Consider the following 25,049-nt stretch of genomic DNA (forward strand, 5'->3'; position numbering starts at 1 on the left):
TCACTCTATAGCCCTGGCTGCTTTAGAACTTGGAGCAATTTTCCTGCCTTAGCTTCTGTGTGTGTTTTTGTGTGTGCTACCAGACCTGGCTATGTCTATTGTCTTAAAAAAACAAAACAACAACAACAACAACAAAAAAAAACACCTTATTTTTAAAATTTTCTTATTTGTGTGTATGTGTGTGTTTTGCGTTAGTCTGCCATGTGTGTGCAGGTTCCTGGAAGGCAGAGAAGGTGTGAGGTCCCCTTGGACTGGAGTTACAAGTGGTTGTAAGCTGCCCAACATGAGTGCTGGGAAGCAAATTTGGATTCTCTGGAAGAGCAGCGAGTGTTGTAAACTGCCGAGTCGTCTTTCCAGCCCCATGTCTCTTGTCTTGATGCTTTGTTTTTGTGCTTGCACAGGTCCGTGCTTTGCAGATGCCTGTCTGGCCCAGTGATAGCATGCTCTGCCTCTGTCACAGGTCACAGGTGACCTGGGTTGCAGGGCCAGGCTCTGACTCTTCCCAGTGCAGTTGCTCTCATCTTGCTTTTCTCCTGAGGCTCTCAAAGCCAATGCCTTTCTGTGACTCCTTTCTCTGTCAGTCTGTCTACTCCAGTTTACAGTGCAGTAGAAAGTGGCACAGTTCATGTTCCCATATTTCTTTATTTTACAATGTATTTTTATGTCAGTGAGTGTTTTTCCTGCGTTTATTTCAGTGTCCCACATGTGTGTAGTGCCCACAGAGGGCAGAAGAGGGCATTGGATTCCCTGGAACTGGAGTTACAGATGATTGTTGGCCACCATGGGGATGATGGGGACTGAACTCGGGTCCTCTGCAAGAGCAGAACAGCAAATGCTCTGAACCTCTGAGCCAACATTCCCGCCCCCCTTTCTATCTGTCTGTCTGTCTGTCTGTCTATATAGGCCAAAGGGCAACTTCAGTTGTCACTCCTTAGGAATACTGTCCACCTGCCGGGTGTGGTAGCACACACCTTTAATCTTAGCACTTAGGAGTGGTGGATCTCTGTGAGTTTGAGGCCAGCCCGGTCCACATAGTGAGTTCTGGGACAGCCAGGGCTACATAGTGAGACACTCTCAAAAACAAAACCAAACAAAACAAAGGAATACTGTGTACTATATTTTCAGGCAGGGTCTCTCATCGGTCTGGAGCTTGTATAATTAGGACAGATTGTCTAGCTAGCAAGTCCTAGGGATCTGCTTGTCTTTACCTCCCTAGTATTGGATTACAGATATGTACTACCACAGCTGGCTTTTTTTAATTAATTAATTAATTATTTAAAATTATACTCATGATATTAATTACATTTGTGGTATTCATTGATTATATTTGTAATATTCATTCAATACCTATATTTATGATATTAATTAATTACATTAATTGTATTGGTTTATTACATTTATGATATTATGTCCTTATACTACTGTTGGTTTGTGGGGTTTTTCCATCATACAAAACAGAGATTCTGTACTTAGGAAAGCATTGCTATATATTCCTTTCTTCTCCATCTTGAGATAACGTCTAATCTTTCTGTCTCTATGAATTTGTATATTCTATATATTTCATGTAATACAATTCTATAGTATTTGTCCCTTTTTATTTATTCATTTATTTATTTTTTATTTGTTTCTGGAGCTGAGGACCGAACCCAGGGCCTTGTGCTTGCTAGGCAAGCGCTCTACCACTGAGCTAAATCCCCAACCCCTGTCCCTTTTTTTTAAATGTTAAAAACATTTTATGTACAACTGCAGGAGAAATAATACACAGATAGCTTGAACATAAAAAGAGGTTATAATTCAAAAGTCCAGGGTTATTTGAAACAGGAAAATATTTTCTCTGTAGAAAATAGTAAATATGATTATATTTCCCAATAAGCCCTTTTAAGCCAAATAATAGCTGAATTACACATATAAATATTGATTAGATTCTGGATATATTAGAAACATATCTTCATCTGATGTTCGGAGAGCTATGTTTTACTTAAGTTGTGTAAGTGAGATTCTTATTCATCTTCCCCTTCACTGTTTGATTTACGGCAGACATTTTACTATAGGCTAATCCATAATCTAAAACGATTTTAGCCTCCCCTTCTGAAAGTACAGCCAGCATATTCTTTCATGAGCTTGATACGGTACAAATCTTATCCTAATAGTGAAATGTTTCACTAACGCTTGTCCAGCGATTGTCTCAAAGGATAAGATCTCAGTCAAACCCAGAGCTTGCCAGTGTGGCTGGTCTCACTAGCCAGCATTTATGAGGGTTCTGGGGATCAGAACTCCAGTCCTCTTGCCTCTGAGGCAAGTGTTTTAACGGTACTGAGCTACCTCCCAAGCCCTGAATTGAGAGTTTTTGATAGTTTGTTTAGGGAGATTTGGTGTTTGCCATCACCAGGCCTGTGGCACATATGGGGTGTCAAGCAGGACTCTCTCCTTCATCTCATCTTTGTACCCCACTGCATCTTGGACACATCTTGAAGACTCTCTTCTACTACCAACTAGGTTCCCAGCCTGGTGAACCCTGAATCTCACGTAAAGGGTGTAGGTAACCAGTCCTTGATGATGTGGGACTCTTCTGTTGTACTGGAGACAGCCCAAGGCTCTCCTTTGGGAGAAGCACTGCAGAGGCCACATTCGGGAGGCTTTTAGGTCAGTTATTCTGTGTATCTCTCTGCTGTGTGGTCTTCAGTGCAGGGCTGACGTGTTAGCAGAATTCTGAGGTCTTTAGCTCTTCTGTCTCAGTTTCCCCAGATTAAGTCTTCCCCATATCTTTCACGAGAAAAGCCCTTTTGGGGCCTGTGAGAATGGGGGGCTTCTGGGGTTGAGAAGCTATAGCTTTGGATGCTGGGAAGCTCCTGGTGAGAACCAAGTATGTCTTCAACTAGCCTAGCATTCCTGTCCTGACCACAATCGCTTGTTCTTCAGAGACCTGTCCCACAACCTACTCCAGACGCTGGACATCGGGCTCCTGGTGAACCTCTCAGCACTGGTGGAGCTGTGAGTGTCCCCTCCCCATTATGCCTGCCACACTAGAGGTTACTCAGGGCAATCAGGAAGTGCTACCTGTCACCAAAGGGTCACACCTCATCCAATCCTCCTTTCTTGCAGGGACATAAGCAACAATAGGATTTCTACATTAGAAGAAGGAGTGTTTGCTAATTTATTTAATTTAAGTGAAATGTAAGTTGCTTTGTTTTTAGTGGGTTTATCAGTAACTGGTCTCTTGTCCCCAATACCTCCTCTGTCCATCTGCCCTGTCCCCTACCCCTCCCAGTTTTGAGAGCTGTGGGCAGTGGGAGGCTGATCTGTACCCCTGCTGACTTGGTACCCCACACCTGCCCCTCCCCTGCAGAAACCTGAGTGGGAACCCATTTGAGTGCACCTGTGGTCTGGTGTGGCTGCCACGCTGGGCAAAGGAACGACGGGTACATGTAGTACAGCCCGAGGCAGCTACGTGCAGGGGGCCCATTCCACTGGCCGGCCAGCCTCTCCTCAGTTTCCCCTTATTGGACAGTGCCTGTGGTGAGTGCAGGGGATGTGGGGCAAGAGGACAAGAATGACATTGTTTTTCCCTCCTGGGTAGGACCCAGGGAGAGTGGAGTGGCAGATGAGGCCCAGGGAAGGGCATTCATGGGAAGACAGTGGCCAGATAGGGTTTAGAAGGCCTCTTTGGAGGTGGGGCTCTGCCATGGAGTTTAAAGAAAGTGCTGAGGAAACGATGCAGCCAGGAGAAGGTAAGGCCCTGGGACCCAGCCTGTTTGTCTGTTCCAGGTGAGGAATATGTGGCCTGCCTCCCTGACAACAGCTCAGGTGCGGTGGCAGCGGTACCCTTCTCCTTTGCTCATGAGGGACCACTGGAGTCCGAGGCCTGCAGTGCCTTCTGCTTCTCAGCTGGGGAGAGCCTTGCGGCGCTCTCAAAACAGAACCAGTGCTTCTGCGGGGCAGGCCAGCCCTCCAACACTTCTGCAGCCTGCTCTTCCTGGTGTTCCAGCATCTCGCTGTCCCTCAGCTCTGCCTGTGGGGGGCCCACCTTGCTCCAGCACATCTTTCCTGCCTCCCCAGGGGCTGCCCTGGTGGGGCCCCGTGGACCCCTGGCCTCTGGCCAGCCAGCAGACTTCCACATCACTTCTCCCCTGCCCATCAGCTCCACACGCTGGAACTTTGGAGATGGCTCCCCTGAGGTGGACGTGGCTGGCTCTGCTCTCACCCACTCCTTTGTGCTACCTGGGGGCTATCACGTGATAGTTGCACTGGCCTTGGGGACTGCCTCGGCTCTGCTGGAGATGGAGGTCCAAGTAGACGCGGCACCTGCTGTCCTGGAGCTTGTGTGCCCATCCTCTGTGCACAGTGATGAGAGCCTTCAACTTGGCATACGGCACCGAGGAGGCTCAGCCCTCGAGGTCACCTATAGCATCCTGGCCTTGGAGAAGGAGCCTGCCCAAGGTGCTTGCCCTGGTTCACCCCTCATGCTTCCTCTTCTGTGCTGGGGGAGGTAGAGCCTGGTGTTGCAGCCTCAGGCATACCTTGAAGTCTTGGTCTTTGCTTACCATCCCCTAGTGGTGCACCCACTCTGCCCCTCGGACACGAAGATCTTCCCTGACAATGGACACTGCTACCGCCTGGTGGCAGAGAAGGCGCCCTGGTTGCAAGCACAGGAGCACTGCCGGACCTGGGCTGGAGCTGCTCTGGCTATGGTGGACAGTCCTGCTATCCAGCGCTTCCTGGTCTCCAATGTTACCAGGTACCTGTCCCCAAACTCTAGAAAGGCCAAAGTGGGTGGAGGTTGTTGAGGATGCTGGGTGTGGGCAGAGCCTGAGGCCTGTAGGGCTCAGGAGTTGAGCTGGAAGCAGCTGGGCCTTTGTGTCCTGCCCCACAGGTGGCCATTGCTGGCAGCTCTGCGTATGTAAAGGTGGATGTGGATGGGAGCCGCTTCTCTTAGGGGAAGTGTCACAGGTTGAACTTGGTCCAGGACCTCTTGTCTTTCCTGTCCCCTCTAGGGGAGGGCCCTGGGTCCTGCTGGCTGTACTAGTTCTTGGTCACTACCAGGATATAATTCCTCCTTCTCATACCCCTATGCTTACCACCCTCTCATACACAGTGAGTGGCAGTGCTATCCATCCTTGGAAAGCCTGTCAGGCTCCTGTGCCTTGTCCAGGCTTGTTGGGATATATTCTGAGACCCTCTAGTCCTCTGTGTCAGGGGTGGACAGTAAGGGTACACTTCACCTCCCTTGGGATCTGTTCCCTGGGTGGGGTGGGAACTCCTGTCTTATGGGTGGTTACTCACATCCTTCACATTCCCTGTGTTGAGAAGGGGAATAGAGGTCCAGAGTGGTTAAGGACCCTCTCCAGAATCATCGAGTTAGTGGGTGACAGTGTCCTTATTACATGGAACCAGGGCTCCATCATGACTCCTTCCCAGTACCTGCGTCCAGGCTTGTGCCTACACTGAGCACCGCTGTGTGTGTGTACTTGTGCGTGTATACTCCTGTGTCTGTGTGTACCTGTGCCCAAGCTGGGCTGTGGGCCTCTAAGCCTTGCCTGTAGAAGGGCCTTCCTGCCTTGGTACAACTATCAGGTAGCAGCACCCATAGGCGACAGTCTTGGCCCTCTGCTGCAGCACTCAGTTTCCCTCCGGGCATGATCCTGGGCCAAATCTGAGGTCCCCAAGAAGAGCTGGTCCTACACACACGATTCTGGTTAAATGTGGTCCTTGCCGGGTAATGTTTCTGAGGTTGGAAAATGAGAGTGATGTGGCCCATCTAGCAGCGTGTTGTGAGGAGTGTGTCCCTAGAGGTAAGGCAGAGCTACTTCCTGATGGCCTGGTCCTCCCTTGAATCTGCCCACAGTAGCCTGGATGTATGGATTGGCTTCTCATCTGTGGAGGGGGCAGAGGAAGGCCTCGATCCTCAGGGTGAGGCCTTCAACCTGGAAAGCTGCCAGAACTGGCTGCCTGGGGAGCCACACCCAGCCACAGCGGAGCATTGTGTGCGACTGGGGCCAGCTGGGCAGTGCAACACAGACCTGTGTTCGGCACCACATAGTTACGTCTGCGAGCTGAGGCCTGGAGGTATGGACTGCTGGGTGGCACTCCTGCCTCCCTTCCCTCTTTTTATCTTCTCAGGGCCAGTATTGACCATGTGTTTGCTGAATGTTTGTTCTTGTGCCTGGGTTGGGGCTGAACCCGAAGAAATAAAGACAGAGGCAACAAGATGGGGGGGGGCAGATGGTTCTGCCAGGTGACTCAGCCCTAGGGCCAGCCCCATCTGGATGTCTCCCCAGTGTCACCTCTGCCTGGCCTTGGCACCTCACTGCATACTTACCACCCCTAGGGCCTCTGTGGGATGCCGAGAGCTTTCTTGTGGGAGTGTCTGGTGGAGGCCGGTCTGGACCCCCGCATCCGCTGGCACAGCAGGAAACTCTCCAGGGCCCCCTGCAGCCCGTGGAGGTAGGCCAGTCCTTTTGTGCTCTAGAACCTAAAGGCCTTGCAGTTTTGCAGGACCAGAGGCCTTGCATTACTGTCTCCAGTAATCAGGTTGGGGGCTGGGGAGATGGCACAGTAGTAGAGCAGGTATGTAGCATTAATGAGGATCTGGGTTCACTTCCTAGCACCCTAACCCTTTAAAAACAAAAACAAAACAAACAAACAAAACCCTCAGGTCGGTTTTGATAGAGCTTATTAAAATTGTTGGCGTGCCCAGTGTGACATTTAGAAAAACACTCAAGAGGGCAGAGATGATAAGCATCTAATTCCATTATCTGAAGAAGTCTTGCTGTGTAGCCCAAGCAGGCCTTGAACTCATGACCTTGCTTCAGCCTTCCTGTTGTTCACAGATAGTTTTGTTCTGATTTTCTTCTCAAGTGATATGAAATGAGGTTAATGGTGGCCTAGAGAGGGCTATACTTACACCTCAAGGGAGCTGAGGCAGTCCCATCTCCTCCAGGTCATGGTGTTCCCTGGCCTGAGCCCTAGCCGTGAAGCCTTTCTGACTGCAGCAGAGTTTGAGACTGTGGAGCTTGAAGGGCCTGTCCAGCTGCGTCTGCAGGTGTATCGACCCTCGAGAGAAGCAGGTGGGGCTCTGTAAGGGATAGGAGTTGGGGGCTTAGGTGGGCTATCTGAATTCTCTCATTCCTTCTGATCCCAGCTTCAAGGTAGACTGATGACAGGTTCTGCAGAGTCGCCAGCTCCTGTTCCCTTGTCCCAAAGATAGACTGGGTAGTGCCTGCTTGGGCATGGTCTAGTGGCAGGGCAGTGATGATGGAAACTGAGGAACTGCTTATCCAGGTCCCGTTTGTAGTGGGTAAGTGGAGCCTCCTTAACAGTAGCTTGTTAGTGAATTAGGCTCCTGACATCCTTCCTCTCCAGCAGTGGCCCCAGAAGGCAGCAGTGAACCAGACAACAGGACTGAGCTGGCCCCCAAGTGTGTGCCCGAGGAACACTGGTGTCCTGGAGCCAATGTCTGCGCACCTTTTGATGCTTCCTGCAGCCCTCATGTCTGTGTGAATGGGTCCATGGCAGAGCTGGGACTTCCCAGGGCCAACTACACACTATGGAAGGAGTTCCTCTTCTCTGTGCCTGCAGGGCCTCCCACACAGTACTTGGTATGTGTCCTGGTATGGGCCTGTATATCTCTGACCTACTCCTGAGGCCACTTCCCCCATTTGCCCAGGATCCTGGTCTCTCAGCAGATACCGTGCAGGCTTATGTGTGCCCAACAGCCTTGCCCTGATGCTCTTGCCTGCATCCTGCTTCAGGGCCCCTGTCTCATCTCCTTTTCAGGGCCTCTGTCCTCGTGTCTTCTGAGGGGGAACTCTTGTTCTCCCTTGGAGCAGCTACTGCTTTCTATCCTCATATCCCTGAGAAAGTTCTTTTCACTTGTGGTGGTCACTCTTGTTACATCTTCCTTGTGCATGTCCCCTGTGTTAAGAATGTCCTGTTTGTCTCAGCCATGAGTGCCTTGGGGCAGGGACTCCATGAAGTACCATTGCCAATGCTGAGACCTGAGATGGGCATCCTGTCCACTCTTTCTCAGTAATTCCTATAGTCTTTTATCATGGGGACATGACACAATACTGTTCCCTCTTCTGTAGGTCACTCTCCAAGGCCAGGATGTCCCTGTGCTCCCTGGTGACCTCATTGCCATACAGCATGATGCTGGCCCAGGTACCCTTCTACACTGTCCCGTGGCTTCCAGCTGTCCTGGCCAAGCCCTGTACCTTTCCACCAATGCCTCAAATTGGCTGACTCACCTGCCTATCCATCTGGAAGAAGCTTGGGCTGGCTCTCCCTGCTCCCTCCAGCTGCTCTTGGTCACGGAGCAGTTCACCCCCCTGCTGGGCCTTGAGTCTAACCCTGGATTACAGCATCCTGGGCGCTATGAGGTCCGGGCTACAGTGAGCAACAGTGTGTCCAGGCACAATTTGTCCTGCAGCTTCAATGTGGTCTCCCCAGTGGCTGGGCTGAGAGTCATTCACCCTATTTCCCTTGATGGCCACCTCTACGTGCCAACCAACGGCTCAGCCTTGGTGCTTCAGGTGGACTCTGGTGCTAATGCCACCGCCACGGCTCATTGGTTTGGGGGCAACGTTAGTGCTCCCTTTGAGGATGCCTGCCCTCTTGAGATGGATATTCTCCAGCAAGACTGCACTGAAGAGTCCAACAGCACCCTGTTCTCAGTGCTGCCATTGCCCAGGCTCACGGAAGGGGATCATGCAGTGGAGATTGTGGCACGGAATGGAGCCGGCCAGGCCAATCTCAGCTTGAGGGTGACAGCTGAGGAGCCCATCTCTGGCCTCCGTGCTGTGCCAAGCCCCGAGGCCCGTGTGCTGCAGGGCATCCTAGTGGTAAGTGTGGCCAGCAGCCTAGCCTTCTAGATGATGAAAACAGGAAGCTTCCTCCCACTGAGGAAGCCCTCCAGCTGTCCTCCAGGGATGACAGTTTCTATTGCATGGTTTCCACGTGAGACGTGTTGGGGAGCCCTTGTCTACTTAGTGAGTCTCTCTCCTTAGTGGTGCTGGGGTGGACCCTAGGGACTACAGTAGGCAGATTCTATTGCTGTGAGCTGCACCCCAGCACCACTTAGAAATCTGTAAGTTCCTGAAGGGCACAGCTAGAGCTGCTCTGCAGACTCTCTCAGGTGGTTTTTCTATTCCAGGCTTTGGGGTTTGTTGTTGTTGTTCAAGACAGGGCTTCTTTGTGTAGCCTTGGCTGTCCTGGGTCCTGGACCACACTCTATAGACCAAGCTGGCCTCAAACTCACAGAGATCACCTGTCCCTGGGATTAAAGACCTGAGCTACCACCACCAGGCTACTCTTCAGATTTTTGAGGGTTTACGAAACCTGTCCTCACACTTGACCCCACCCTTCACTGAGCCTCCGTGAACCCCCATGTGTTTCTGGGCTATCTGCTGTGCTTGTAGCCACCTGATGCATGTGCCTGTTGAAATGGGATCTGAAACCTGGAGGGTAACTGCCAACTACCTTAGTACCCCAGGAGGATGGTGCCGTCCTCGTCTGGGGCATGTCTGCCCCAGCACCAGCAGTTGTTGAAAGGGCCAGTTCTAGCCAGGGCGGTGGTGGCACCGCCTTTAATCCCAGCACTTGGGAGGCATAGGCAGGTGGATCTCTGAGTCTGAGGTCTACAGAGCAAGTTCCAGGACAGCCAAGGCTATAGAAAGTTACCCTGTCTCAAAAAAACCAAAAAAAGGGCCATTTCTGTCCATCTCCTGCGACTTGTCCAGTTGTATACTTTGGCTTCCTCTATGGATACACCTGCTCTGCACTGACCTGGGTCAGCATCTGAGACTAATATGGGTGTCTTACAATCAGGGTTCAGCTGGTAGACCCATATTGTCCACTCTGCACCACACACGAAATTCTCCAGTAGGTCTGGGGGGGGTCAGATGGGGTCAGGGACAGAGTCCACTCCAGGCTGGGGCAAAGTCATAGCTTTGGCCCATGTCATTTCCTTTCCCTAGCGGTATAGCCCCATGGTGGAGGCTGGCTCGGATGTGACCTTCCGGTGGACCATTGATGACAAGCCATCCCTGACTTTCCACAATACTGTCTTCAATGTGATCTACCAGACTGCTGCTGTCTTCAAGCTCTCGGTAGGCAGGGGCCAGTAGAGGGAGGCGTGGGGACCTGGGGTATCTGGGTGCTCACTTTGCCTTCTGTTCTGCTTTGCTTTGCCCCTGAGGACCCTGCTGCAGCTGTGGGTGAGTGTGGGGAGGCTGCTGAGTCGGGGCTCGAGGCCTTTCACCCATTGGTCTGTCCTTGCTGCCTCTGGGCCATACCCACTGATGCCTGTCTCCTCAGCTGACAGCCTCTAACCATGTGAGCAACGTCACCGTGAACTACAATGTCACTGTGGAGCGGATGAACAAGATGCGGGGGCTGTGGGTATCCGCAGTGCCTGCTGTGTTGCCCCCCAATGCCACATTGGTACTGACGGGTGGTGTGCTGGTGGACTCAGCTGTGGAGGTGGCCTTCCTGTGAGTGCCTCTGGGCCTAGAGAGGGGGAGTGGCTAACTGAACAGGGCCTGGGTTGGTGCTGGCATCAGGTTCTCATTTCAGCCCTTAGCATTTATCCTGGAATCCTGGCTCAGAGCTAAAGTTTCCTCTTCTATTGGGAGTACTGATGGGTAGGACCATGTGAGGGGCAGAAGTCTGGTATAATATAGAGTATATAGTATATAGTATATAGTATATATATATATATATATATATATATATATATATATATATATATATATATATATATAGTACATAGTATACCTTGAACCCATGAACCAGGAACGAAGGATTGTAGAAGTTACATTCAGAGCCAGGGGTCACCCTGTCTACTCATCTTGCCTGCTCACTGTCTGCCTGCTGCCCTGGCAGGTGGAACTTTGGGGATGGGGAGCAGGTACTCCGCCAGTTCAAGCCTCCATACGACGAGTCCTTCCAGGTCCCGGACCCCACAGTGGCCCAGGTGCTGGTGGAACACAATACCACGCATGTTTACGCCAGCCCAGGTGAGGGGTGGGGCCATTGCCTTTCAGGTCCTGAGCTTTGACAGCTTACCTTTGGGTGTGACATTCCCTGTCACTGCCACTTTGACCCAGCCTGGCTTGGTAGTGGAGAACAGCCCTTACTTGGGGAAAGGAGAGCACCTAGACACTGAGGAGCAGGGTGGGTTGACAGGGTCCCTGAGGCCTCAGTTTAAATTTGCAAGGAACGGCGTCCTCTAGTCTTCATTTTCAGCCCTTTGGGGAGAGTAGGATGGGGCCATTGTGCAATTATTTCAAAAGCTCCTGAGGCTGCACACTGTAATATTCTCACTCTACCACTTGGCATGTGACACTCATGTCGTGTACTCCCTCTTGCTTGTGCTGGTATTCACTTCAGTGTTCACTCTTGTGCAATTATGCCTAAGAAACAGCCTCGTCCATTCTCTTGCTCATTGTGGACTCGTGGGTGCTCTGCCCTGTTCATGGCCTGGGTATGAACACCTTCTAGGCCTGGCCCAAGAGCATGCAGTAACAGGTGCTAGGTGGGGATTCTGTGAGCAGAAAGTTCCACTTGGGCCTGTCTCCACAGGTGAGTACAACTTGACCGTCCTTGTGTTCAATACCTATGAGAACCTGACGCAGCAGGTGCCCGTGAGTGTACGCACTGTGCTCCCCAGTGTGGCTATCGGCATGAGCAGCAACGTCCCGGTGGCCGGCCGGCCCATCACCTTTTCCCCATGCCCACTGCCCTCAGCTGATGGTGTCCTATATACATGGGACTTCGGGGATGGATCCCCTGTCCTAATACAGAGCCAACCAGTACTCAACCACACCTACGCCATGACGGGCTCCTACAGAGTCATCTTGGAGGTAAACAACACAGTGAGCAGTGTGACAGCACATGTAGACATCCATGTCTTCCAGGAGTTGCGTGGTCTGACTGTGTGTTTGAGCCCATCTGTGGAACAGGGAGCCCCCGTGGTAGTCAGTGCTACTGTGGAGTCAGGTGACAACGTTACATGGACATTTGACATGGGAGATGGCACAGTCTTCAAAGGCCCCGAGGCCACAGTGCAGCATGTGTATCTGCGGGCCCAGAACTGCACAGTGACAGTAGTAGCAGCCAGTCCTGTCGGCCACTTGTCCCAGAGTTTGCATGTGCAAGTGTTTGTCCTGGAGGTACTACGCATAGAACCCTCTACCTGCATCCCTACGCAGCCCAGTGCCCAGCTTATGGCCCATGTCACCGGGAACCCTGCCGGTTATCTCTTTGATTGGACCTTTGGGGATGGCTCCTCCAATGTGACTGTCTATGGGCATCCAGTAGTGACACACAACTTCACTCGGAGTGGCACGTTCCCATTGACATTGGTCCTTTCAAGCCATGTGAACAAGGCGCATTACTTTACCAGCATCTGTGTGGAACCAGAGATACACAACATCACCCTGCAGCCTGAGAGGCAGTTTGTGAAGCTTGGGAGTGAAGCCTGGCTGGTTGCCTACTCGTGGCCCCCATTCCCCTACCACTACACCTGGGACTTTGGCACGGAAGAGGCTCCCCACATCCATACTGGGGGCTCTGAAGTGACGTTTATCTACCGAGAACCAGGCTCCTACTTGGTGACAGTCACTGTGTCCAACAACATCTCCGCTACCAACGACTCGGCTTTTGTGGAGGTACAGGAACCTGTGTTAGTCACTGGTATCAGGATCAATGGGTCCCGTGTGCTGGAGCTGCAGCAGCCTTATCTGTTCTCAGCAGTGGGCAGTGGGAGCCCTGCTACCTACCTGTGGGAACTGGGAGATGGTAGCCAGCGAGAGGGCCCTGAGGTCACCCATATCTACAGCAGCACTGGTGACTTCACTGTCAGGGTGTCTGGGTGGAATGAGGTGAGCCGAAGTGAGGCCCAACTCAACGTCACAGTGAAGCAGCGTGTTCAGGGGCTCACCGTCAATGCCAGCCGCACAGTGGTACCCTTAAATGGCAGTGTAAGCTTTAGCACCTTGTTGGAGGTGGGTAGTGATGTTCACTACTCGTGGGTGCTCTGTGACCGATGTACACCCATTCCAGGTGGCCCCACTATTTCCTACACCTTCCGCTCAGTGGGCACTTTCAATATTATTGTCACAGCTGAGAATGAGGTGGGGTCTGCTCAGGACAGCATCTTCATCTATGTCCTGCAGCTCATTGAGGGGCTGCAGGTAGTGGGGGGTGGTGGCAGCTGCTGCTTCCCCACCAATTACACACTTCAGCTGCAAGCTGCAGTTAGGGATGGCACCAACATCTCCTACAGCTGGACAGCCCAGCAGGATGGCGGCCTCACCCTCACTGGCAGTGGCAAGAGCTTTTCGCTCTCTGCACTCAAGGCTAGCACCTACCATATCCATCTCAGAGCCACCAACATGTTGGGCAGTGCCTCAGCTAACCGCACCATAGACTTTGTGGAGCCCGTGGAGTGTCTGATCCTGTCTGCATCCCCCAATCCAGCTGCTGTCAACGTAAGCCTCACCCTTGGTGCTGAAGTGACTGGTGGCAGTGGTATTGTTTATACTTGGTACCTGGAGGAAGGACTGAGTTGGGAGACTTTGACACCATCCACCACCCATGCCTTTGCTACAGCTGGCCTGCACTTGGTCAGAGTCACAGCTGAGAACCAGTTGGGCTCAGTTAATGCCACAATTGAAGTGGCCATACAGGTGCCTGTGGGTGGCCTGAGCATCAGAACCAGTGAGCCAGATAAGATTTTTGTGGCGGCTGGCTCCACCGTACCCTTTTGGGGTCAGCTGGCTGCGGGTACCAATGTGAGTTGGTGCTGGGCCTTGCCGGGTGGCAATAAGCACGGCCAATACATTGCTGTGCGCCTCCCCACTTCTGGCAACTTCTCTGTGCAGCTTAATGCTTCCAATGCTGTCAGCTGGGCCTCAGCCATGTACAATCTCACAGTAGAGGAGCCCATTGTGAGCCTGGTGCTATGGGCCAGCACCAAGGTGGTGGCCCCTGGGCAGCCAGTCCACTTTCAAATCTTGCTGGCTGCTGGCTCTGCTGTTACTTTCCGACTTCAGGTCGGCGGGTCTATCCCTGAAGTGCTCCCTGGTCCCCACTTCTCCCATAGCTTCTTTCGGGTCGGGGACCATATGGTAAATGTGCAGGCTGAGAACCATGTGAGCCGTGCCCAGGCACAGATTCGTATCTTAGTGCTGGAGGCTGTTGTTGGGCTGCAGGTACCCAACTGCTGTGAGCCAGGCATGGCCACAGGTACTGAGAAGAACTTCACAGCCCGGGTGCAGCGGGGCTCCCGGGTTGCCTATGCCTGGTACTTCTCCTTGCAAAAGGTTCAGGGTGACTCGTTGGTCATTCTATCGGGTCGCGATGTCACCTACACACCTGTGGCTGCAGGATTACTGGAGATCCATGTGCGTGCCTTCAACGAATTGGGTGGCGTGAACCTCACACTAATGGTGGAAGTCCAGGATATTATCCAGTATGTAAGACTTCAAAGTGGCCGCTGCTTTACCAACCGCTCAGCCCGGTTTGAGGCTGCTACAAGTCCCAGTCCCCGGCGTGTAGCCTACCACTGGGACTTTGGGGATGGGACTCCAGTACAGGATACAGATGTGTCCTGGGCTGACCACTACTACCTACATCCTGGGGACTACCGTGTAGAAGTGAATGCCACGAACCTAGTGAGTTTTTTTGTGGCGCAGGCCACAGTGACTGTCCAGGTGCTGGCCTGCAGGGAGCCCGAGGTGGAGGTCGCACTGCCTTTGCAGGTGCTGATGCGGCGCTCCCAGCGCAACTACCTGGAGGCCCGCGTTGATCTGCGCGACTGCGTCTCCTACCAGACTGAGTACCGCTGGGAGATCTATCGCGCTGCCAGCTGCCAGCGCCCGGGACGAATGGCTCAAATGGTACTTCCTGGTGTGGATGTGAGCCGGCCCCAGCTGGTGGTGCCACGGCTGGCTCTGCCCGTGGGCCACTATTGCTTTGTGTTTGTGGTCTCATTTGGGGATACACCATTGGCACGGAGCATCCAGGCCAACGTGACAGTCACGGCTGAACGTCTGGTACCCATCATTGAAGGTGGCTCATACCGGGTATGGTCAGACACACAGGACTTGGTGCTGGATGGGAGCAAGTCCTATGACCCTAATCTGGAGGATGGTGACCAGACGCCACTCAACTTCCATTGGGCCTGCGTGGCTTCAACACAGGTCAGCCATGGGGACTTAAGGTGACAGGTCCTCCCTGCCTCCTCTGTCTCGTGCATCCATGTCCAGTAAGTGCCTAGCACTTGGATTATTCTTGGGGTGGGTCTTAGCCCTAGCACTGGAAAAGGTCTTCTAAGATAGGACACTAGTTAGAGGTCTTGTGCCCATTTCCTTTATTTGCTGTCATAGAGTGAGGCAGGTGGCTGTGTGCTGAACTTCGGGCCCCGTGGGAGCAGTATGGTCACCATCCCCCTGGAGCGCCTAGAAGCTGGTGTGGAATATACCTTCAACCTCATAGTGTGGAAAGCAGGCCGGAAGGAGGAAGCCACCAACCAGACGGTGGGTTGTGCCCCCACACCTCTCAGTGTGGCCTCACACCAGGACAGTACCTGCTCCAACATGGTTTCTGTCAGTCATAGCTGTAGTAGCCCCAAGGGCTGTGAGTTCTCTCAAACCTAGTGCTGATTTTGGTTAATTACCAACTTAATTTACCAAAATTACCAAATTAGCATTGCTTCTATCTGAAAATCCAGGACACAACTTAGTGTGAGTTTTGGAGGACAGGTAGACATGGCAGCACACTGCTGTGTGACCCTAGCACTTAGAGAGTGGAGGCAGGAAGACCAAGGGTTCTGCTCTGACCTCTCCAACATAACCATAACCTGTGTCCAAAAGCCAAAACAAAATCCTAAGTCACACAAACACCATGGTTTTCGGAAAATGAACTTCATGCTACCAGCATGAAAGGCAAATAGTGAGAAACTCAGTCCTTTGCCCACCTAGATAGCAGCACCTGTCCACAAAGCCTGTCCTTGCTTCTGGGGCCGTGAGCCCGTTCTTGTTCAAACAGCTGCCCTGGACTTTTATGGTCCATAAAGGTAAGAACCACTGTGCAAGTGATGGCCACTTGTGTTGCTGTGGGATGGATCCTGCCAGTGTGTGTGGAGGGGTGTTGGGCTATTCTGGTACCTCAGATTGAGGGTTTCTCCCCAGCACCAGACCTTCTCAGGTTACCTCCCTGGAGCTAGTCCTACCTAGTCAAATGTTCTGGAGAGGGCACTCAGCAGACTGCCTGACTGAGCTCACCCAGGTCCCACCCAGGTCAGCAAGCATGTCTGGGGCAGGACTATGTAAAAAAAAACAACTAACTTGACTTTCTGGGTGCTTGGCTTCCATCATGCACCATCAGTGGTTCCCATGCTTCCTACTGCCAGGCCAGCAAGGCCCTGGTGTAAACCAGCTGGCAAGTCCTTCTGGATTGTGTTGGTCAGCTCACTTGATTCATTCACCCAGAGGTACCACCTGGAATTTAGGCCAAACAGGAGTGGCCTGGTTTAGGAAGCTTTCTGCATGCAAGAGGGTGGAGCCTCCTGTGACACGCTTGTCTCTCCCAGGTGCTGATCCGGAGTGGGCGAGTACCCATTGTGTCTCTTGAGTGTGTATCCTGCAAGGCACAAGCCGTGTATGAAGTAAGCCGTAGTTCCCATGTGTACTTGGAGGGTCACTGTGACAACTGCAGCAGCGGCTCCAAGCAAGGGGTGAGTAGCAGGCAGATGGCAAGTCCCCTGGGAAGGTACCCCGGGCACCGCTCTCACCCTGTCCTCCATGCTTTCGTCATGCAGCGCTGGGCAGCACGAACCTTTAGCAATAAGACTCTGGTGCTGGATGAGACGACAACATCCACGGGTAGCACTGGCATGCATCTGGTGGTGCGGCGGGGTGCACTTCGTGATGGGGAGGGCTACATCTTCACACTCACTGTGCTGGGCCATTCAGGCGAGGAGGAGGGCTGTGCCTCCATCCGCCTCTCGCCCAACCGCCCTCCACTTGGAGGCTCCTGTCGCCTGTTCCCGTTGGATGCTGTGCGTGGCCTCACCACCAAGGTGCACTTTGAATGCACAGGTGAGTGTGGGTCACCTGGAGAGGCTGGTGTGGGCCTGGACTCTGTCCTGATGCTACTGTGTCCACAGGCTGGCGTGATGCAGAGGACGGTGGAGCCCCACTGGTGTATGCCCTGTTGCTGAGGCGCTGCCGCCAGAGCTACTGTGAGGACTTTTGCATCTATAAGGGCAGTCTCAACACCTACGGTGCCGTCCTGCCCCCTGGCTTCCGGCCTCTCTTTGTGGTGGGCCTGGCTGTGGTGGTACAAGACCAGTTTGGCGCTGCTGTGGTTGCAGTCAACAGGTGAGCTGAGCCCTGGGGAGGGAGCACACGCTGACCACCACCTGCTGACAGTCACTTCCACCCTCCAGGTCTCTGACCATTGTCCTGCCAGAACCCAGGGGTAATCCTGCAGACTTCATACCCTGGCTCTACAGCCTGACTGCCAGTGTGCTGCCCGGACTACTGAGGCAGGCTGACCCCCAGCATGTCATCGAGTACTCTCTAGCCCTCATTACTGTGCTCAATGAGGTCAGTGCATATGAACAGAAAAGGATCCACTCAGAGAACAGGGGTGCTCTCTGAGTGGGCAGAAACCATGCGCCTCAGACCAATCAAGTTCCCCAATGTCTTTGAATGCTAATGCCTACCCGTCATAGCTACTGCACACGAGGCCCGTCCCGAGGTCAGCTTTCCCATGGGACCCTCTTGATACCCTGAACCCTATAAATGACCTCTAAATCCCTGCCCCTGCCTCATAACTGTACTCTAGCACCCCCCCCCCCCAAAGACCACAGGGAGGCCTGTCCTTCTCATGGTTCTTGTATGTTCTCTGCCTCCTCCAGTATGAACAGGCTCCAGATAGGGTATCAGAGCCCAACCATGAGCAGCAGCTTCGAGCCCAAATGCGAAAGAACATCACAGAGACCCTGATTTCCCTGCGGGTCAACACTGTGGATGACATCCAGCAGATCACTGCTGCCCTGGCCCAGTGCATGGTAAGACCGATGCGGCCTTACACCCCATGCACGGGCCCAGTGCATGGTAAGACCGATGCAGCCTTACACCCCATGCATGGGCCCAGTGCATGGTAAGACCGATGCAGCCTTACACCCCATGCACAGGCCCTGTGCAGCATGAGTAGGGCTTCCGGGCCGGGGGCTCTTTATGGCCTGTGCCAGTTTTGTGCAGCCTCCCTGTTGTCTCCCACTGTGAGCCCACCTGCTCTTCTGGTGCCTGTAGGGTGTCTGGATGGAAAGATAGTCCAGGTGTGTGTGCCCTCTCAGCAGGCCTGTAGTCATGTCCCACTTAACTAGGCTTACCTGACATGGCCTTAGTGACCTATGAGGTAGCCATTTTCCAAGCTATAGACTTGTAAGCGAAATGACCCATATCTGATAGGAAGGCACTGTCAGGATGGGGGGTGGTATTGGGACCAATAGAACACACAAGTCCTCAGAGGACAGAGATTCAGAGAGCTCTGGATAGAGGTCACTGTCACCATGTGGCTGCTATGCCCTTGAGTATATCTAGATTTGGACTCTAGCCAAGGCCTTGACATCTGCCTCGCTTTTAGCCATGGAAACAGATAGCTGGGGGGATTAGTATGGAGGCCCCAGGAAGAACATGGCTGTATCCTTGCATTGGGAGGAGTCATAGAAGAAGTCTTAGTGGGAGCTGGAGAGATGGCTCAGAGGTAAAAAGCTCTGGCTGCTCTTCCAGAGGTCCTGAGTTCAATTCCCAGCTACTACACAGTGGCTACCAACCATCTGTAAGGGGATCTGTCGCCCTCTTCTGTTATGGGTGAAAACAAAGCACTCTTATACATAAAAAGAAGTCTTAGCAAGCAAAGCCTTGAAGACAGGTTAGAGGCAGGAAGCTGCCTAGAATCCCAGCCAGTGTGAGGAGATAGCCATTTAGTGATGTGGGGTGGGAACCATAGATGCCATGAGTCTTGTGTGCTGCGGATGGGTCTGGAGGCCATGCTGATCTCCCTCGAAGGTATCCAGCAGGGAGCTCATGTGCCGTTCCTGCCTGAAGAAGATGCTGCAGAAGCTGGAGGGCATGATGCGCATCTTGCAAGCTGAAACCACTGAGGGCACTGTAACACCCACTACCATTGCTGACAGCATCCTCAATATCACAGGTGCACAAGCTGCCCTCCCACTCCCTAGCCTCCTCTCCAGCTCCTACCACTTTTTCTCAACTTCCCTTACTTCTTTGCCTGTCCCAGGTGACCTCATCCACCTGGCCAGCTTGGATATGCAGGGCCCACAGCCCTTGGAGCTGGGGGCTGAGCCTCCCTCACTGATGGTGGCATCCAAGGCCTACAACCTCTCGTCAGCCCTCATGTGTATCCTTATGCGTTCCCGAGTACTCAATGAGGAGCCTTTGGCCCTGGTGGGCGAGGAGATTGTGGCCCTGGGCAAGCGCTCAGACCCACTCAGCCTTCTGTGTTATGGCAAAACCTTGGGACCCAGCTGCCATTTCTCCATTCCTGAGGCGTTCAGTGGGGCCCTGTCCAACCTCAGTGATGTAGTGCAACTCATCTTCCTTGTGGATTCCAACCCCTTTCCCTTCGGCTACATTAGCAACTACACTGTCTCCACCAAAGTGGCATCTATGGCGTTCCAGACGCAGACTGGTACCCAGATCCCTATTGAGCGGCTGGCCTCAGAGCGTGCCATCACAGTGAAGGTGCCAAACAACTCAGACCAGGCTGCCCAGGGCTCCCACAACCCTGCAGGCTCCACCATCATACAGCCCCAGGCCTCAGTCAGTGCTGTGGTCACTGCAGACAACAGCAACCCTCAAGCTGGGCTGCATCTGAGGATCACTTACACAGTGCTTAATGGTGGGTGTTAGGGCTGGGCACATGACCTGCCTGTCCTTCTTCCATCTTTGTCCCTGGGGAGGGGTATTTCTGCAGATAGCATTAAGTTTACAGTCACTGGTCCTGGGGAGCTGGCTAACACTCAGTTTTCCTGTTGCCCTCGTTCCATAAAGTCCATATACCTGTAGCCACAGAGAAGCATGTGTTGACTTCCATGTGGAGGTGCTTATAATCTTCTGCTTAGGTGGCCTTCGTGCCCTATGACAACAACTTGCAGGGTGTCCTTTGAGTTACGAGCTTTTTGGAGGGTGTCTGATACTGTGTATGTGGCCCCCAGAGCGCTACCTGTCTGAGGAGCCTGAGCCCTATCTGGCTGTCTACTTGCACTCCGTGTCCCCGCCCAATGAGTACAACTGCTCGGCCAGTAGGAGGATCAGCCTGGAGGTGCTTGGGGGTGCTGACCACAGGCCCTACACCTTCTTCATTGCCCCGGGGTGAGTGCCTCCCCCGGGACCACAGAAGTGGGTTTGCAGAGGGGAAGGAGGTGGGAAACGGGTGACTGCAACTTGTCCTGCATTAGCCACAGGTATGTGGGCTAATTATGGAACCGGGGCAACAGGAAGGCTGATCGTGACACTCAGGGCCTTGGAGTCGCAGTGACACTCTGTCCGTTGTAGGACTGGGTCACTGGGCAGGAGTTACTTCCTGAACCTGACGAGCCATTTCCACTGGTCTGCGCTGGAGGTGTCTGTTGGTCTGTATACATCCCTGTGCCAGTACTTCAGTGAAGAGATGATGATGTGGAGGACTGAGGGGATCGTACCCTTGGAGGAGACCTCACCCAGCCAGGCTGTCTGCCTTACCCGCCACCTCACTGCCTTTGGTGCTAGCCTTTTTGTGCCTCCCAGCCATGTCCAGTTCATCTTTCCTGTGAGTGATGCTCCTGTTCCTAGATCTTTTTCCATATTGAGAGAGCCTAGGGCATCCTGACTACATCCTTAGAAACTGAGGTGCAAAAGCTGCAGCCACCAGTACCTGATAGATGAGTCTTTCTTCCCAGGAACCTTCCTCAAACATTAACTACATTGTCCTGCTGACATATACCACTTGTCTGGTGACCTATGTGGTCATGGCTGTGATCCTGCGCAAGCTGGACCAGCTGGATGTTAGCCGAGTCCGTGTCATCCCGTTCTGTGGGAAGGGGGGCCGCTTCAAATACGAAATCCTGGTCAAGACTGGCTGGAGCCGAGGTTCAGGTAAGGAAAGGGGTGGTTAGGGGTGGGGATATGGAGTCTACCCTGGCCTAGACTTGGCAGTCTCAATCCTGGACCCTATTTGGTGATTGTGGATGTAGCTCAGTGGCAGAACACTTGCCTAGGATGCAAAGGCCCTGGGTTCCATCCACAGCACTGCACAAACACAGAGCAGTTGATGTTCATGTGTCATTCCTGAGAAAGACAAGTCCAAAAGCCTAGAAGGTGCTCCTCACTTCAGAGTGGAGCAGGCCTCACATACACAAGTTCAAACCGCTCTATTGTAACTGCTCTGTAGCCCTTAGTGTTTGTTTATTTATTTATTGGCTGGGGTAGGGTGCAGTCTCACTATGTAGCTCTGGGTGGCCTAGAACTCACTCTGTAGATCAGGCTGGCTTCTTGAGATCCACCTGACTCTGCCTCCCGAGTGCTGGGATTAAAGGCATGCACCACCACCACCCGGCCAACCAATACTCTTAACCACTGAGCCAGCCCCTGAAACCCTGTCTTGGTGGGCGGGGGAGCTCACAAGCCTAGGCTTTATAGCAAGACCCTGTCCCAAACATAGATGTACAGACACACCCTGGAAGTGAAAGCGTTTGGAAACTTCAAAATAGTGTGATTACAGCTACTCCAGTGACTTCTCGGACAGAGTAAGCTCTGGCAAGTGTCGTAGTCCAAGTTTGAATTGCCTTCCAGCATTTTTCTTTTTGCTGTGAATATTGTGAAATTTCCCTGGGAACTCTTTGGGAAGCCTTCATCAACATTTTCTATGGAGACAGCCCCACCTTTCTTGTGACAACTTCCCTTGTTTACATGGAAAGTCTCTTTGCTGACAAATTCCAAGGCAAGAGCTTATTTCAACAATTTTGTTTATTTTTTTATTCTAATTTTATTTCCAGTGTTGCAATTTTTCACTCATTTTTTATGTGCACTTGAGATGGACCCAGGGCCTCCTGCTGAGCACATATTCTGCCCCTAAACTCTACCCTAAACCCACCAGTTTTTTGTTGTTGTTGTTGTTGTTTTCGAGACAGGGTTTCTCTGTGTAGTTTTGGTGCCTGTCCTGGAGCTCACTCTGTAGACCAGGCTGGCCTCGAACTCACAGAGATCCACTGGTTGGGATTAAAGGTGTGCGCCACCGCGGCTCGGCTAAACCCACCAATTTTTATTTCTTTGCCATGCTTTCATTATTGCTGGCCAGTTTTCTCTTCTGAGTGCCAGTTTTTAAAGCTGTTGAGTTTGTCTCTAGAAAGTAGACTACCTAGCCACATAGCTGTTCCTGTGTGACTGAACTGCAGATGTGCCTGGTCACTGGTACATGCAGCCTGTCACATGACAGGCTGGCCAGGTTTACAACTCTGAGCTCAGCACATACACCCTGGCCACTGGAAGCCATGCTGTTGTGGGCTTGGTGCTTGTTAACAGATTGAGGAACCTGGAATTTGGGTCTGTTTGAACTATACAAACTGGACCTGGTTTTGCAGGCTTGTAATCCTAGCTACTTGGGAGGCTGAGGCAGGGGGATCACAAACTCAGGCAAATGAGGGCAAGTTACAGACTAGTTTGAGTGACTTAATGAGATCCTGTGCTAAAATAAAATGTCTTTTAAAAAATGATTAGGGATGGAACTCAGAGGTAGGGTACTTGCCTATCATGTGTAGGGTTCTGGGTTCAATCCGCATTTCAAACCTGTTCAAAGCTAAGGGCTACCTGTATTGTTGGCTGACAGGATGACTGATAGGAGTTTCATATGTAGTGAATAGCAAACCCAGAGTCCTCTGCTCTCCAGGTACCACGGCTCACGTAGGCATCATGTTGTATGGAGAGGACAACCGGAGTGGTCACCGGCACTTAGATGGGGACAGAGCTTTTCATCGAAACAGCCTGGACATCTTCCAGATTGCTACCCCACACAGCCTGGGCAGCGTGTGGAAGATTAGAGTGTGGCATGACAACAAAGGTCTGAATAAGAACTGTTGCCACCCCTGCATCCTGCCAGTCCGCTTCAGTCCTTACCTGGGTCCCTTTCTCCACAGGGCTCAGCCCCGCCTGGTTCCTACAGCACATCATCGTCAGGGACCTGCAGAGTGCCCGAAGCACCTTCTTCCTGGTCAACGACTGGCTGTCTGTGGAAACTGAGGCCAATGGGGGCCTCGTGGAGAAGGAGGTGCTTGCAGCAAGTAAGGCAGCTACCCACCTGCCCTGGGAGTGGAGACAGGGAGAGGGGGATGATAATGGTGGGTGGCTGACCCAGCTTCCCTGCTGGAAATCTGAATCCTCCCAGATGAAGCTGCCTTGTGGCAGTTCCAGCGCCTCCTAGTGGCCGAACTACAGAGAGGCTTCTTTGACAAGCACATCTGGCTCTCCATATGGGACAGGCCGCCTCGGAGCCGCTTCACTCGAGTCCAGAGAGTTACCTGCTGTGTCCTCCTGCTCTGCCTGTTCCTGGCTGCCAATGCTGTGTGGTATGGGGTCGTGGGAGATAGCACATACAGGTAGGTCCTGTGAGGTTTGCTGCCCCCAGCTGACTTTGTTCTAGTCCTCTCCCTAACCCACCCTGTCTTCTCTGTCACCTCAGCACAGGGCCTGTATCCAGTCTGATCCCACCAAGTGTTGACACAGTTGCTATTGGCCTTGTGTCCAGTGTTGTGGTCTACCCTGTCTACTTGGCTGTCCTGTTCCTCTTCCGGATGTCACGGAGTAAGGTGGGCTGAGCAAGGGCCTTGGAACTCTGAGCTGGAGTGTAGTTTGTGTTGTTTGGTGTAGCAGCCAGAGGGAAAATCTTGAAACCAAAAGTGATTCTATGGAAGGATGGACAGAACTGATAAGCCATCAGCTAGATTGACCGAAGGGGAAGAGATTCAAGTTACCAAACCATGAGTTAGAGGAGACATCCCCTTCAGAGAAATAGATGGGGCTTGGAAGCAAATTCCATGAGCAGCTATACACCAGTGGGGTGAGGGACCTAGAGGAAAGTTGATTGCTAGAAAGACACAAACTGCCAATTCAAAAAGAATTCAAGTAACCCTAGAGCCAGTAAATCATTCAGAGTCATCACAGACAGAAGCCAGGCCAGTGGCTTCCGGCCCAGTTCTACCAGCCATTGAGACTGAAATCACCCTTCTGTCCTCAGGTGTCTGGTGACCAACACCCCACACCCACAGGGCAGCAGGCCCTCGATGTTGACAGCTACCTGGACCCATCCATTCTGGACAGCTCCCTCCTCACACTCTCTGGCCTCACAGAGGTGAAGACTCCCCCAGGGACTCAGGGCAGGGTGAGCTGGTTAGGGCTGGTTGGGCTGTCACTGCTGCTGCTGCAGACCACACTGAGGCACTTTCCCCTTCTCAGCAGGCCCTCGCTGGGCAAGTGAAGGATGACTTGTTTCTGGAAGATGCTAAAAGGTGAGGCTGCCTAGAGAATCTGGGATCTTCAGCTGAGTCAGCAGCAGTGCCTGGCAGGCCATGCGAGGGTGTCAGGCTGTGTGTCCCCATCCTTTTCTGGCTGTCTCTGGCTGTTGTCATATACTGTCCCAGGAGTGGGGCTGCTCCAAAGCTGGTGTGTCCTTGTGTGTGTGTGGCTTCCTGTGCTTGTGTGACTAGGCTTGGATCAGGTACATTTAACAGTGTCTGTTTCCTACAGCCTTGTGTGCTGGCCATCCAGTGAGGGCACTCTCAGTTGGCCAGACCTGCTCAGTGACCCATCTGTTGTGAGCAGCACACTGCAGCAGTTGGTACAGAATAGACCTGGCCACATGTTGGGCCCAGAGGAAGATGGCGTCTCTCTGGTTAGCCCTTCCTTGCCTGCTAAATACTTGTCAGCATCAGGTGAGCCAGAAGTGGGAAGGATGATTTCTAAACTCTAGGAGAACACAAGTTATTA

General features: G+C 52.6%; 1 protein-coding gene across 8 annotated transcripts in view; it reads left to right on the forward strand.

The window, feature by feature from the left end:
• Window positions 1-25,049, forward strand: part of Pkd1 (polycystin 1, transient receptor potential channel interacting) — a 51,247-nt gene that overhangs the window by 17,428 nt on the left and 8,770 nt on the right. Inside the window, exons 2-34 of one of the 8 annotated variants that reach the window (XM_028853896.2) lie at window positions 2,920-2,991; window positions 3,103-3,174; window positions 3,347-3,516; window positions 3,766-4,437; window positions 4,552-4,735; window positions 5,843-6,063; window positions 6,326-6,441; window positions 6,938-7,064; window positions 7,360-7,595; window positions 8,085-8,837; window positions 9,972-10,103; window positions 10,206-10,211; window positions 10,312-10,487; window positions 10,879-11,012; window positions 11,578-15,200; window positions 15,387-15,536; window positions 16,592-16,735; window positions 16,820-17,099; window positions 17,168-17,381; window positions 17,450-17,609; window positions 17,924-18,076; window positions 19,080-19,224; window positions 19,312-19,932; window positions 20,249-20,405; window positions 20,589-20,841; window positions 20,972-21,167; window positions 22,957-23,127; window positions 23,204-23,347; window positions 23,452-23,662; window positions 23,746-23,872; window positions 24,301-24,444; window positions 24,522-24,571; window positions 24,810-24,994. In XM_028853896.2, coding sequence (XP_028709729.1) covers window positions 2,920-2,991; window positions 3,103-3,174; window positions 3,347-3,516; window positions 3,766-4,437; window positions 4,552-4,735; window positions 5,843-6,063; window positions 6,326-6,441; window positions 6,938-7,064; window positions 7,360-7,595; window positions 8,085-8,837; window positions 9,972-10,103; window positions 10,206-10,211; window positions 10,312-10,487; window positions 10,879-11,012; window positions 11,578-15,200; window positions 15,387-15,536; window positions 16,592-16,735; window positions 16,820-17,099; window positions 17,168-17,381; window positions 17,450-17,609; window positions 17,924-18,076; window positions 19,080-19,224; window positions 19,312-19,932; window positions 20,249-20,405; window positions 20,589-20,841; window positions 20,972-21,167; window positions 22,957-23,127; window positions 23,204-23,347; window positions 23,452-23,662; window positions 23,746-23,872; window positions 24,301-24,444; window positions 24,522-24,571; window positions 24,810-24,994 — 10,199 coding nt within the window. Of the gene's footprint in view, window positions 1-2,919; window positions 2,992-3,102; window positions 3,175-3,346; window positions 3,517-3,765; window positions 4,438-4,551; window positions 4,736-5,842; window positions 6,064-6,325; window positions 6,442-6,937; window positions 7,065-7,359; window positions 7,596-8,084; window positions 8,838-9,971; window positions 10,104-10,205; window positions 10,212-10,311; window positions 10,488-10,878; window positions 11,013-11,577; window positions 15,201-15,386; window positions 15,537-16,591; window positions 16,736-16,819; window positions 17,100-17,167; window positions 17,382-17,449; window positions 17,610-17,923; window positions 18,077-19,079; window positions 19,225-19,311; window positions 19,933-20,248; window positions 20,406-20,588; window positions 20,842-20,971; window positions 21,168-22,956; window positions 23,128-23,203; window positions 23,348-23,451; window positions 23,663-23,745; window positions 23,873-24,300; window positions 24,445-24,518; window positions 24,572-24,809; window positions 24,995-25,049 lie in introns of all 8 variants that reach the window. The other 7 variants (XM_028853899.2, XM_028853901.2, XM_028853897.2 and 4 more) reach the window with 7 other exon arrangements.

This window comes from Peromyscus leucopus, chromosome 8b (genome assembly GCF_004664715.2).
Source record: "Peromyscus leucopus breed LL Stock chromosome 8b, UCI_PerLeu_2.1, whole genome shotgun sequence".
NCBI lineage: Eukaryota > Metazoa > Chordata > Mammalia > Rodentia > Cricetidae > Peromyscus > Peromyscus leucopus.